A 14,189-nucleotide genomic window follows, 5' to 3' on the forward strand; every position below is an offset into this window, starting at 1 on the left:
CAAGTCCTCTATATCCAAACCACTAAACATCAGCTAAAAAGATGTCTAGTCCCTCATCATGCTAAAAAAATATATAAGCATTAGTAGACAAAGAATCACTGGCAGAAATACTTCTAAAGAATAGAAACCCAACATCTTTATGGTAGGAAAATGAGATATTTACATTAAGATTCCTAAGAAACTATGCTCTAAAAGAAGCTTACTCTATAAACATCTCCTTGCACAACAGGCCAACATGACTCTGATTTTTAAAAAACACTTCTGTTGACTTCAGTGTGGTAACAGTCACAGAATTTTAAATTTTGGAAACAGAAATACCAAAATGAAACTCTCATGGGCTTGTACCTGAAGAGATAATCTTTAAGGAAACAATCCTTTAGCATTAACTTCTGGCTTCTATGCTGCCAAACTGGCAGCATCCTGCAAGAGGCTTGTTTTTATGAATCTGAATCACAAGCTTTCATTTCAATACCACTTATAACTTAGATCAGCATGATAGACTTCACAGCATAGAAGTGTCATGGTGCCTTATTGAGCAGAGCATAATTCCTTTAAAAAGCTTGATTCAGGAATGCTAGAAAATGTTCATTCTTAAAGGTGACTTAAGAAGTGAATTGAGAACTGTAAAACTTATTTGACCGTAAAGGTCTGAGAACTACTTTAAGCCCTTTGGACATTTTCACTTCACTGTGGGAATTAACAGGACTCTGGATCAAGTGAAATGTCAGAAGAAATAAAGCTCTTTAATGCAGTGTTTATGACGTTGGAATAATTATACCGTATCATAAAATTTTGCATTTCGTAAGAATTTCTGATGAAATATTTTATATTAACATTTCTTTCATTTATCAGAGACTTCCAGAGCAAAGTTGTTCTCACCAAGGGGTTTATATTCCTGATCTTATAGTAATTCAATCACATAAAACAAAGACTTGCTAGTGGATCTCCGCGTGTTAGGAATACTGGGTGTGTAATCTTAATAAACAGTGATCTAACAAAAGAAGCCTAAAGCCTTGCTCTCTAACAGACTTATGAAAGTAATTATACCTTTATTGAAGTTACACCACTCTCAAACCCCTGCTGTTCCTGCTGTTTCTTAAAGATGGTTATTTTCTACTTAAAGAAAACAGACAGGCTTTAGAAGAATAGCTGGTGTTAAGTAATATTACACAATTTAATCAGATTCTCTGTGCAGCTTATATAACAATGGTACAAATATTTCAACCCAAATAATAAAAGACTCAAAGTTTTAAAGAAACCCAGAATGGCTAATTAGGGTAACCTAGTAATCGGAGTAACAACTCACGTGACTGTAGGATAGAAAAGAAGGGAAAGGGGAAAGTCTTCCACAGGCAATGACCATTCCCAGGGCATATCATTAGCATAGGCTTTCAAAGACTTTGCACAGCCATGGATAGGGTGAAAAAAGGCATTAACAGTGTTAAATAATGTAAGATGAGACAAAATGTCAAGAACTATCTTTTAAACGTGTTAGAGGAGAAAGCAGGCAGAATTTTAGGAGCAGCTGCTTGGATTAGGTAGCTGAAGCAAGGTGAGCAGAGTCAGACCTTTCGGGGTTGCTCTTTGCCCCTAGGGTTTGGTCTCTAGTTTATTCAGGGGTATTCAAGCTCTAGGGAAAAGTGTTTAAATAGCTCCTACTGTCACAAACTGATTTATATCCAAAATCTAATTTGCATTGTGCATTTGGAAACATCCATTTTCAATAGGCAGATGACAGGTGAATAAGGGACTTAAAACAAGAAGAATCCTATAGGGAAAAGCAACCCCTATCAACTAGATCTCAGTGAATGATCTGGCATCTTTTAGTCAGCAGTTTTAGTAACAACGTGCCCTCTCCAGGTACCCACCCAGCAGACACGACTCCTCTATTCAGTGTTACCAGCAACCCTGTAAATTTTAATTTGCTTTGCACACAATCCCTTATGCGTTAAACCTTTGTCTTTTTTTTATCTAGTTAACTCATCCTACAACGATTGACTAAGTCTTAAATACACTCTATAATTTTCCCTGATTTCCAAACTTAAGACATAATTAATATCTGTATCATCTTAGCACCTGATACATGTGTGAATGTATAAGCATTTACAACATTGTATTTATCTGGTTATATATGTGCATGTCCCTCCAGTTATGGAGACTCTGAAACCTCTGAACCACATTACATTTCATAGCACATATTAAGTGCTTAGAAGATCTTTGTTGAATATATCTGCAACAACAATTTTATCAAAAAAGATTCTGGATTGTCTCAACCAAGGAAGACATCCATATAATATGCTCTAATGCATTGCCTTTCTCTTTATGACTTATACCAGAAATTATCCATCAGAGAAGAGAAAGTGCTTGTACCTTTCACACGGCTGAAAGCATTAGAGAATATCGGTTAAAATACCAGGGGAAAAAAAGTGGCATCCTGTTACACAGGGTTACACTACACCACTGACAAAACCTTTATATCTTTGTAATGCACAGAAAGAGTCTGTAGATTCACAGGACCTTAGCAGTAAACCCTCAGAGCAGGTGGGACAAACATCAAACACTTCTCAAGCTATCCAGTGTTGCATAACAAAATACTTAAATCCTGATAAAAAACTTCACGGCAGTACAATTCTTTGGACTCATTGGTGAAGTGGAGATGATAGTAGAAAGACTATTCCTGTTGTTCAGTCATCAGCATGGGTGCCAGACTTTCCTAATATTGATCACATGCCTAAATCATCTTTATTGCTTCATTTCTGATAAGTAGATTTTGTGCTAGGAATTATACTCATTTAGCCGCCTCCACATTTTTGAGCATTTTGTCCTCCTCTAGTGAATAAATGTAGACCTATACGTCATGAGCTCTACTGAACTGGATCATGACAAGGATCTGAAGATCTGACCAATATCAATATGTCTAAAATGAGAATCATTTTCTCCACATAACAAGCCATCAAAGGAAGCTAAATTGATTTGAAGAGGTAAGAAAAAATCAACACCCAATTGCATTAACAGTATACATAACACACTTGATAAAGAGATAAATGAGCAGATATTTCAGATCAGTGGGACAGGATGCGCCACATGTTACATAGCCCTCCATCATTATCTGGCCACAACCTCATAAAAAGACAATGAAAAGCCAAACTGACTGAAATTAAAGCTTGATGGATGGAGGTTAGAAATAAAAATTAACTCCTTATAGAGAAACAGTGAGTTCATGGATTGAGATTTGCACCAGCAACATAAATACATAGTGTGATCACATTTTTATTATATAAAAAAAAAAGAAGACAGATTGCCAGACACTTTCCCCAAATGGTTATGGTGGCACTAAGAGATCTTTAAAAGACCTGACTACCTGCTGCAGTTGACCTCCAGTCATTCTGAATCATAAAACTGTCAGTATTTTTCATTTCATCTTTGCTTTTAGTATGCATTTTCAAAATGATTTATGATAAGAATGTGTTAAATTTATTTTTTATTTTATTTCTTCTTATTTATTTATTTACTTATTTTTGGCTATGTTGGGTCTTATTGCTGCACACAGGCTTTCTCTAGTTGTGGAGAGCAGGGGCTCAGTAGTTGTGGCTCACAGGCTCTAGAGCGCAGGCTGAGTAGTTGTGGTGCATGGGCTTAGTTGCTCTGTAGCATGTGGGATCTTCCCGGACCAGGGATAGAACCCATGTCCCATGCATTGGCAGGCAGATTCTTAACGTCTGTGCCACCAGGGAAGTCCTTTCTTTTTTAGAAGTAATTTAAAATAAGGCTTTTGTAACATGTTACCTCTGATAATTCTGCGTTATTTTTTTTTAATGTTTATTTATTTATTTATTTTCTTATTAGTCATCCATTTTATACACATCAGTGTATACATGTCAATCCCAATCTCCCAATTCATCACACCACCATCCCCACCTTCCCCCCTTGGTGTCCATACGTTTTTTTCTCTACGTCTGTGTCTCAATTTCTGCTCTGCAAAGCGGTTCATCTGTACCATTTTCTACATTCCACATATATGCGTTAATATACGGTATTTGTTTTTCTCTTTCTGACTTACTTCACTCTGTATGACAGTCTCTAGATGCATCCACGTATCTACAATTGACACAATTTCATTCCTTTTTATGGCTCAGTAATATTCCATTGTATATATGTACCACAACTTCTTTATCCATTCATCTTGATGGGCATTTAGGTTGCTTCCATGTCCTGGCTATTGTAAACAGTGCTGCAATGAATATTGTGGTACATGTCTCTTTTTGAATTATGGTTTTCTCAGGGTATATGTCCAGTAGTGGGATTGCTGGGTCATATGGTAATTCTATTTTTAGTTCTTTAAGGAACCTCCATACTGTTCTCCATAGTGCCTGTATCAATTTACATTCCCACCAACAGTGCAAGAGGGTTCCCTTTTCTCCACACCCTCTCCAGCATTTGTTGTTTGTAGGTTTGCTGATGATGCTCATTCTAACTGGTGTTAGGTGATACCTCATTGTAGTTTTGATTTGCATTTCTCTAATAAAGAGTGATGTTGAGCACCTTTTCATGTGCTCCTTGGCCATCTGTATGTCTTCTTTGGAGAAATGTCTATTTAGGTCTTCTGCCCATTTTTGGATTGGGCTTCTTGTTTTTTTACTATTAAGCTGCATGAGCTGTTTATATAATTTGGAGATTAATCCTTTGTCTGATGTTTCATTTGCAAATATTTTCTCCCATTCTGAGGGTTGTCTTTTCGTCTTGTTTATGGTTTACTTTGCTGTGCAAAAGCTTTGAAGTTTCAGTAGGTCCCATTTGTTTATTTTTGTTTTTATTTCCATTACTCTAGGAGGTGGATCAATAAAGATCTTGCTGTGATTTATGTCAAAGAGTGTTCTTCCTATGTTTTCCTGTAAGAGTTTTATAGTGTCCGGTGTTAATTTAGGTCTCTAATCCATTTTGAGTTTATTTTTGTGTATGGTGTTAGGGAGTGTTCTAATTTCATTCTTTTACATGTAGCTGTCCAGTTTTCCCAGCACCACTTATTGAAGAGACTGTGTTTTCTCCACTGTATATTTGCCTCCTTTGTCATACATTAGTTGACCATAGGTGCGTGGGTTTATCTCTGGGCTTTCTATCCTGTTCCATTGATCTATATTTCTGTTTTTGTGCCAGTACCATATTGTCTTGATTACTGTCACTTTGTAGTATAGTCTGAAGTCAAGGAGTCTGATTCCTCCAGCTCCGTTTTTTTCCCTCAAGACTGCTTTGGCTATTCAGGGTCTTTTGTGTCTCCATACAAATTTTAAGATTTTTTGTTCTAGTTCTGTAAAAAATGCCATTGGCAATTTGATAGGGATTGCACTGAATCTGTAGATTGCTTTGGGTAGTAGAATCGTTTTCACAATATTGATTCTTCCAATCCAAGAACATGGTATATCTCTCCATCTGTTGGTATCATCTTTAAGTTCTTTCATCAGTGTCTTATAGATTTCTGCATACAGGTCTTTTGTCTCCTTAAGTAGGTTTATTCCTAGGTATTTTATTCTTTTTGTTGCAATGGTAAATGGGATTGTTTCCTTAATTTCTCTTTCAGATTTTTCACCATTAATGTATAGGAATGTAAGAGATTTCTGTGCATTAATTTTGTATCCTGCAACTTTACCAAATTCATTGATTAGCTCTAGTAGTTTTCTGGTGGCATCTTTACGATTCTCTATGTATAGTATCATGTCATCTGCAAACAGTGACAGTTTTACTTCTTCTTTTCCAACTTGTATTCCTTTCATTTCTTTTTCTTCTCTGATTGCCATGGCTAGGACTTCCAAAACTATGTTGAATAATAGTGGTGAGAGTGGACATCCTTGTCTTGTTCCTGATCTTAGAGGAAATGCTTTCAGTTTTTCACTGTTGAGAATGATGTTTGCTGTGGGTTTGTCATATATGGCCTTTATTATGTTGAAGTAGGTTCCCTCTATGCACACCTTCTGGAGAGTTTTTATCATAAATGGGTGTTGAATTTTGTCAAAAGCTTTTTCTACATCAATTAAGATGATCATATGCTTTTTATTCTTCAATTTATTAATATAGTGTATCACACTGATTGGTTTGCGTATATTGAAGATTCCTTGCATCTCTGGGATAAATCCCACTTGATCGTGGTGTATGATCCTTTTAATGTGTTGTTGGATTCTGTTTGCTAGTATTTTGTTGAGGATTTTTGCATCTATATTCATCAGTGATATTGGTCTGTAATTTTCTTTTTTTGTAGTATCTTTGTCTCGTTTTGGTATCAAGGTGATGGTGGCCTCATAGAATGAGTTTGGGAGTGGTCCTTCCTCTGCAATTTTTTGGAAGAGTTTGAGAAGGATGGGTGTTAGCTCTTCTCTAAATGTTTGATCGAATTCACCTGTGAAGCCATCTGGTCCTGGACTTTTGTTTGTTGGAAGATTTTTAATCACAGTTTCAATTTCATTCCTTGTGATTGGTCTGTTCATATTTTCTGTTTTTCCTGGTTCAGTCTTGGAAGGTTATACCTTTCTAAGAATTTGTCCATTTCTTCCAAGTTGTCCACTTTATTGGCATAGATTTGTTTGCAGTAGTCTCTTAGGATGCTTTGTATTTCTGCAGTGTCTGTTGTAACTTCTCCTTTTTCATTTCTAATTTTATTGATTTGAGTCCTCTCCCTCTTTTTCTTGATGAGTCTGGCTAATGGTTTATCAATTTTGTTTATCTTCTCAAAGAACCAGCTTCTAGTTTTATTGATCTTTCCTATTTTTTTTTTTTTTTGTCTCTATTTCTTTTGTTTCTGCTCTGGTCTTTATGATTTCTTTCCTTCTGCTAACTTTGGGTTTTGTTTGTTCTTCTTTCTCTAGTTCCTTCAGGTGTAACATTAGATTGTTTGAGATTTTTCTTGTTTCTTGATGTAGGCTTGTATAGCTATAAACTTCCCTCTTAGAACTGCTTTTGCTGCATTCCATAGGTTTTGGATTGTTGTGTTTTCATTGTCATTTGTCTCTAGGTATTTTTTGATTTCCTCTTTGATTTCTTCAGTGATCTCTTGGTTATTCAGTAACGTATTGTTTAACCTCCATGTGTTTGTGTTTTTTACGTTTTTTTCCCTGTAATGCATTTCTAATCTCATAGCGTTGTGGTCAGAAAAGATGCTTCATATGATTTCAATTTTCTTGAATTTACCAAGGCTTGATTTGTGACCCAAGATGTGATCTATCCTGGAGAATGTTCTGTGCACACTTGAGAAGAACGTGTAATCTACTGTTTTTGGATGGAATGTCCTATAAATATCAATTAAATCTATCTGGTCTATTGTGTCATTTAAAGCTTCTGTTTCCTTATTAATTTTCTGTTTGGATGGTCTGTTCATTGGTGTAAGTGAGGTGTTAAAGTCCCCCACTATTACTGTGTTACTGTCAATTTCCTCTTTTAGAGCTGTTAGCAGGTGCCTTATGTATTGAGGTGCTCCTATGTTGGGTGCATATATATTTATAATTGTTATATTTTCTTGGATTGCTCCTTTGATCATTACGTAGTGTCCTTCCTTGTCTCTTGTAACATTCTTTATTTTAAAGTCTATTTTATCTGATATGAGTATTGGTACTCCAGCTTTCTTTTGATTTCCGTTTGCATGGAATATCTTTTCCCATTCCCTCACTTTCAGTCTGTATGTGTCCCTAGGTCTAAAGTGGGTCTCTTGTAGACAGCATATATATGGGTCTTGTTTTTGTATCCATTCAGCAAGCCTGTGTCTTTTGGTTGGAGCATTTAATCCATTCATGTTTAAGGTAATTATCGATATGTGTGTTCCATTTACCATTTTTTAATTGTTTTGGGTTTGTTTTTTAGGTCCTTTTCTTCTCTTGTGTTGCCCACTTAGAGAAGTTCCTTTAGCAATTGTTGTAGAGCTGGTTTGGTGGTGAATTCTCTTAGCTTTTGCTTGTCTGTAAAGCTTCTGATTTCTCCATCGAATCTGAATGAGCTCCTTGCCATGTAGAGTAATCTTGGTTGTAGCTTCTTCCCTTTCATCACTTTAAGTATATCATGCCACTCCCTTCTGGCTTGTAGAGTTTCTGCTGAGAAATCAGCTGTTAACCTTATGGGAGTTCCCTTGTATGTTATTTGTTGTTTTTCCGCTGCTGCTTTCAATAATTTTTCTTTGTCTTTAATTTTTGCCAATTTGATTTCTATGTGTCTCGACGTGTTTCTCTGTGGGTTTATCCTGTATGGGACTCTCTGCACTTCCTGGACATGGGTGGCTATTTCCTTTCCCATGTTAGGGAAGTTTCGACTATAATCTCTTCAAATATTTTCTCTGGTCCTTTCTCTCTCTCTTCTCCTTCTGGGACCCCTATAATGTGAATGTTTTTGTGTTTAATGTTGTCCCAGAGGTCTCTTAGGCTGTCTTCATTTCTTTTCATTCTTTTTTCTTTATTCCTTTCTGCAGCAGTGAATTCCACCATTCTGTCTTCCAGGTCACTTATCCGTTCTTCTGCCTCAGTTATTCTGCTATTGATTCCTTCTAGTGTAGTTTTCATTTCAGTTATTTTATTGTTCATTTCTTTTTGTTTGTTCTTTAATTCTTCTAGATCTTTGTTAAACATTTCTTGCATCTTCTCGATCTTTGCCTCCATTCTTTTTCCGAGGTCCTGGATCATCTTCACTATCATTATTCTGAATTCTTTTTCTGGAATGTTGCCTATCTCCAATTCATTTAGTTCTTTCTCTGGGGTTTTATGTTGTTCCTTCATCTGGTACATAGCCCTCTGCCTTTTCATCTTGTCTATCTTTCTGTGAATGTGGTTTTTGTTCCACAGGCTGCAGGACTGTAGTTCTTCTTGCTTCTGCTGTCTGCCCTCTGGTGGATGAGGCTAACTAAGAGGTTGTGGAAGTTTCCTGATGGGAGGGACTGGTGGTGGGTAGAGCTGGGTGTTGCTCTGGTGGGCAGAGCTCAGTAAAACTTTAATCCACTTGTCTGCTGATGGGTGGGGCTGGGTTCCCTCCCTGTTGGTTGTTTGGCTTAAGGCAACCCAACACTGGAGCCAGGCTCTTTGGTTGGTCTAATGGCAGACTTTGGGAGGGCTCATGCCAAGGAGTACTTCCCAGAACTTCTGTTGCCAATGTCCTTGTCCCTTGGTGAGCCACAGCTGCCCCCCGCCTCTGCAGGAGACCCTCCAACACTAGCAGGTAGGTATGGTTCAGTCTCCTATGGGGTCACTGCTCCTTCCCCTGGCTCCCGATGCACACACTACTTTGTGGGTGCCCTCCAAGAGTGGAGTTTCTGTTTCCCCCAGTCCTGCCGAAGTCCTGCAATCCAATCCTGCTAGCCTTCAAAGTCTGATTCTCTAGGAATTCTTCCTCCTGTTGCCCGACTCCCAGATTGGGAAGCCTGATGTGTGGCTCAGAACCTTCACTCCAGTGGGTGGGCTTCTGTGGTATAAGTGTTCTCCAGTTTGTGAGTTAACCACCCAGCAGTTATGGGATTTGATTTTATTGTGATAGCACCCCTCTTACCTTCTCATTGTGGCTTCTCCTTTGTCTTTGCATGTCGGGTATCTGTTTTGGTGAGTTCCAGTGTTTTCCTGTCGATGATTGTTCAGCAGTTAGTTGTGATTCTGGTGTTTTTGAAAGAGGGCGTGAGAGCATGTCCTTCTACTCTGCCATCTTGAACCAATCTCCTTGCATTCTTTTATCATTAGAATTTCTTATGCCCTAGAATACTATCTTTTTTCATCCTCTTTAATCTCTTCTATGCATAATCAAAATCTTATTATTAGAGAGCTTGTTCATATGAAAACAATTTTAGGGGAAACTCATTATATGCTCCCCATTTAATACAATAATGCCATATCTTGAGAAAATAACAGAAAATCCAGTGTTGTCTGCTTGTGGTGGGCAAAGCTGTGCCCTGAGGAGCAGGAGGCCCAGGATACAGTTACAGTTTGCCACCAACTAGTCAGGGAGGCTGAAATAATCCATATCCTATCTCAGACCATTGTTTCTTCAGATGCAGAGGGTATTTCAGGTTTTAACATTTTTGTCTAGGGCTCCACAGTGAAAGTGGACTTGTCTTCATTGTTGAGTTCATTTCCATTGCAGTAAACAAACTAAAAGTTCTATTTATGTGTTGAGAAAACACTGGAAAACCTTCAAAGTTCAAACTTCTAAAAATTAGTTAGATATGAGCATAGATAATATAGAACCAAATTATGATTTTCTCTCCTTTGAGATATGCCATCCTATTGTTATTAGTTTCATTTGTTGAGATGTAAATGAATATCAAGTAAAGGTTCTCATGTTTGCATAGTCTTCAGCTTTTAAGATCAGCCTCTACATGCAGTCTGAAGGGGCTTCATTATCCCAAAGGAAGATTTTCAGACAAAAATCACATCCTCAGTCACAATTTTCTGTTACCATAGTGATAAGAAAAAAAAATGGAAAAAAAAAAAGCTAAAAATACCTGAACACATACAGACAGTTTTGGAACTTTGACCTACTTGGTGTCATACACTGACGAAGTTAATCAGTTTAATTAAGTACATATGGGTTAGGTGAAATATTCTACTGGATGAAAAAATGTGCAGGTTGCACATCTGGAGCTATTATCCACAATCAAATAAGTCAGTATGAATGAAGATGACTGACAATCCAAAATGCATAATATCAGATTCTCTTAGCAGAAGCAAGCAAAAAACATTAATTTAGCTCCATTTCCCATAAATTTTCTGTTTTCTTTCCATTATTTTAGAATATCTCCATTTTAAATTAAAGCTTCTTATAAACCACTAGAATTTTTGAACTGGATGTAGCAGCATAATTGGACATATATTTTGAATTATGTTAGAGTGGCTTCTTTCTATAAAGGAAAGCTTCCCAATTTTAGGCATTATAATAAAAACAGTATGTTTTACACTAACTGTTCTTTTGAAAATTCTAGTTTTAATAAGAAATTTAATCGAGTAAATCATTTACAGAAAACCTACTATATTGCAAGGCATTATCTAGTCTGTGAAAGATCAATAAAAGGCAGTACTTGCTGTCAAGAATATTTTAACCATCTATCTAATTATGCTTTTGTAACACTGAACTTTTAAATTTTACTCCACATAGTAAACGGAAAGAGCATTGAACTTGACTTGAAGAGACCAGGGATAGTTTCTGCTCTCCTAATGAGCTTAAAAAGGTCTCTAAGTCTCAGTTCTCTCATTTGTAAAATGAACATAAATGAGCATATCATCTTCTCTAGCACACAGGTCATTATGGTAAGCAAGAGATGATATGGGTGGAAACCAGTGGATAACATTCAATACAAAAATCTCTATAGAAATACATCATTCAACAATTAGGTTCAACATTTTAACATTTTCAAAATAAAAATTATGAAAATTATTTTTCATAATTATTTAAGTATACTTAAGAATTATTTAAGAATAATAATAGCAAACATTTATTGAGCACTTATAATGGGCCACATGTTTTACATTAATTATTTCATTTTAATCTCATTACAGCCCAATGACTTAGACAGTATTATCTTCCTTGTACATATATATAAAGTAAGGCATAGCAGAGATAAATAACTTGTCCAAAGACATACAGCTAGTAAGTGCTGAAGCCAGGAAATAAATCCAGGCAAGCTAATACTAATCCATGCTCTAAACCTAAGCCTTTATGACATACTTCAAAATAATCAGTGAAGGAAAATATCACTATGAAACTGTTAATTTGAAGAAAAACATATTTTAAATTACCAACACTAACCAGTATAAGTTTCTGAAATCCCTAATTGATTTTATTTTGCTGCATTCAATTTTTTTAAATTTTATTATTATTTATTATAAAGAAAAATGGTAAGAATTTAAATGTACAACAGTAAATACAGAATACCCTTATGATAGGTTATTACTCTATCATAAATAATGTTGTAAAAGATACTTATGGCTTGGAAATTAATGAGTATTGTTAAGCAAAAAAGTAGATTTTCAAATATTTAGAAAATTCCAATTTTCATAAAAATGTTATATGCATAGAAAAAAACTGGGAATGATGAACATCAAATGTTAATTGCTATTTGTTAGTAATTTTATATATTTCTATATTCCCAAATTTTCTATAATAAATATTTAATGTTTTTGTCATCAGGAAAAATTTGCTTAAACATCCAAAGTGAACTGGATGCTTCTCCAGACTGTGAACAAATATTTACCAAGAGTCTAGAAAACTTTTCTAGGTACTAGGGATTCAGCAGTGGCAAAGCAAAGTTCATACATAGGTAAAGAATTAGATAATTACACTAAGAACTAACAAAGGAAGAGAACTTCAACCTATAATGAAGCTTCAACCTTGTCACTCTGACATTAATCATACCTTCCTACTGGTATGTGGGCCCTTCACCTCTATTAAAAAAAAAAAGATCCTGAAATATTTTGTTTTGCTTGTTTATCTTTTCCTCTCAATTAAATTACGGATACATCATTCATCATCTCTAAACATGGCAGCCAGCCATGGCATTAGTGTGCACATAGAAAGAAATGCTGAGAAGAATCTTAAGGAGTTAAGGAAAATTCATTGAGATTTCCCATACCTTGGTGACAATTTCCACTCCATTACTAATCTTTAGAGAAGGGAGAAATGTTGCTCCATTTAACTTATTAAATATTCCCAAACAAAAACAATATTATCCTTTCACTTATTGACTGTTCAGAAAAGAAATGATTTTCTAACTGTGAAAATCTATTGTATTGAAATAATTTATAATGTTTAAACATTTAAACTTGACTATGTTCTTTGGTAACAAATCTATTCAGCAGAAATCATTTTAGCATCAGTATTTAAAATACATGGTGGTTTCAAATATATCCTGACATAACTTATATTGTATCAAAACTACATTAAAAGCTTAAAAAGCTAAAGAATCTCTTCTACCTCTCTAAAAATAATTTTACCATATTAACTTCTTTTAACCTGTTCTCTTAATCTCTTCTTTCATAAATATTAAAATCAGGTTTTGAAAATTTGAAAAAAGGGGACTTATAAGACAAGCTTAATGAAAGTAAGAGAAGGAAGGAAAGAACAAAGGAGGAAAATAGGGAGGAAAGAAAGAAAGGAGAAAGCAAAAAATGAAATGAGAACCTACCTCTATGGACCAGGTCCCAAACCTCATCAATTTGCTGGTGCGTTGGGAAATGACCACAGTCATTGAAGTACTTAAGGAGCTCACTTCTTTCTAATCCTTGCCAATCTTCTCTTTTAGCAAACATTGTTTCATAGACTACAAGGAAAAAAAGATAAAATATTTTCTTTGTAAATAACATATCAAGTATACACCCCACCTGAAAGTGTGATCTGGATTTGAAGACACTTTCACTCCAGTTTTATTTTGATATCTGGAGATAAGCCTCCATGAGTGGAGTAGGACCATGTCAGCCTCCTGGGGCAGGCAGAGGAAGTGGGCATGCTTCTCCCTCCCTCACTCCAAAGGAGGGAAATTTGGTCTTGCTTCGCCAAAGAGAATACTGGCATCCTCTGGCCTGGTTTACATGACAGTTGTCCATAGACTCTACATGTATCAATGTTCAAACCACATCGTAAGACATAGCTCAGGGTTTCTAGGGACCTGACTTCTGTTGATCCATTTCAGCATTCATTTTTTATTAGTTTTGATTAGTTTCCCTAATTTTTTCATCTCTTTTTGACTTCTACCCACATTCTAACTATTTACTTGAATTGGTGATTCCACTTTGGACTGCTTATTCTACTGCTGATTTTGCCTTTAAAATATCTACTTTTTGGTAACTTCATGCATTCCTACTTCCTACTTTAATGTCTTTTGTCACTCCTTGCTCAAGGCTTCCCCGGAAAATCATTCAGTCGGGCCAACCCTCACCTATTTCCCATACTTGGCATTAGACAGGGTTTAGATAATGACCAAGAGAACTGATGCATGTGTTTTGTAAGTGTAGTTCTCCATTTTACTTTTTTTTCAAAAAGGTGAAATTGAGTCTCCATTCTAATGTATATGGATTATCCCCATAAAGCTGATTGTTAATCAGCATTTACAAGTTGACAGGGTCTGTCCTCAGCACAGGTTTAGCTCTGAAATACGGGCTCCCAGTGACAAAGGGCACCAGAGTGGTTTCTAACAGAAGTTAATGTATCATCCCGACAATCAACCATATAGACTTCAATTTTCTATC

General features: G+C 35.9%; 1 protein-coding gene across 1 annotated transcript in view; it reads right to left on the minus strand.

Annotated features, from left to right (window-relative positions):
* Positions 1-14,189, minus strand: part of IQCM (IQ motif containing M) — a 513,905-nt gene that overhangs the window by 229,829 nt on the left and 269,887 nt on the right. The window contains exon 12 of the mRNA XM_082463432.1: positions 13,130-13,264. Within this exon, the coding sequence (XP_082319558.1) occupies positions 13,130-13,264 (135 nt within the window). The remainder of the gene's footprint in view (positions 1-13,129; positions 13,265-14,189) is intronic.

The sequence above is a fragment of the Balaenoptera physalus genome (genome assembly GCF_965194825.1).
Source record: "Balaenoptera physalus genome assembly, chromosome: 5".
NCBI classification, from domain to species: Eukaryota; Metazoa; Chordata; class Mammalia; order Artiodactyla; family Balaenopteridae; genus Balaenoptera; species Balaenoptera physalus.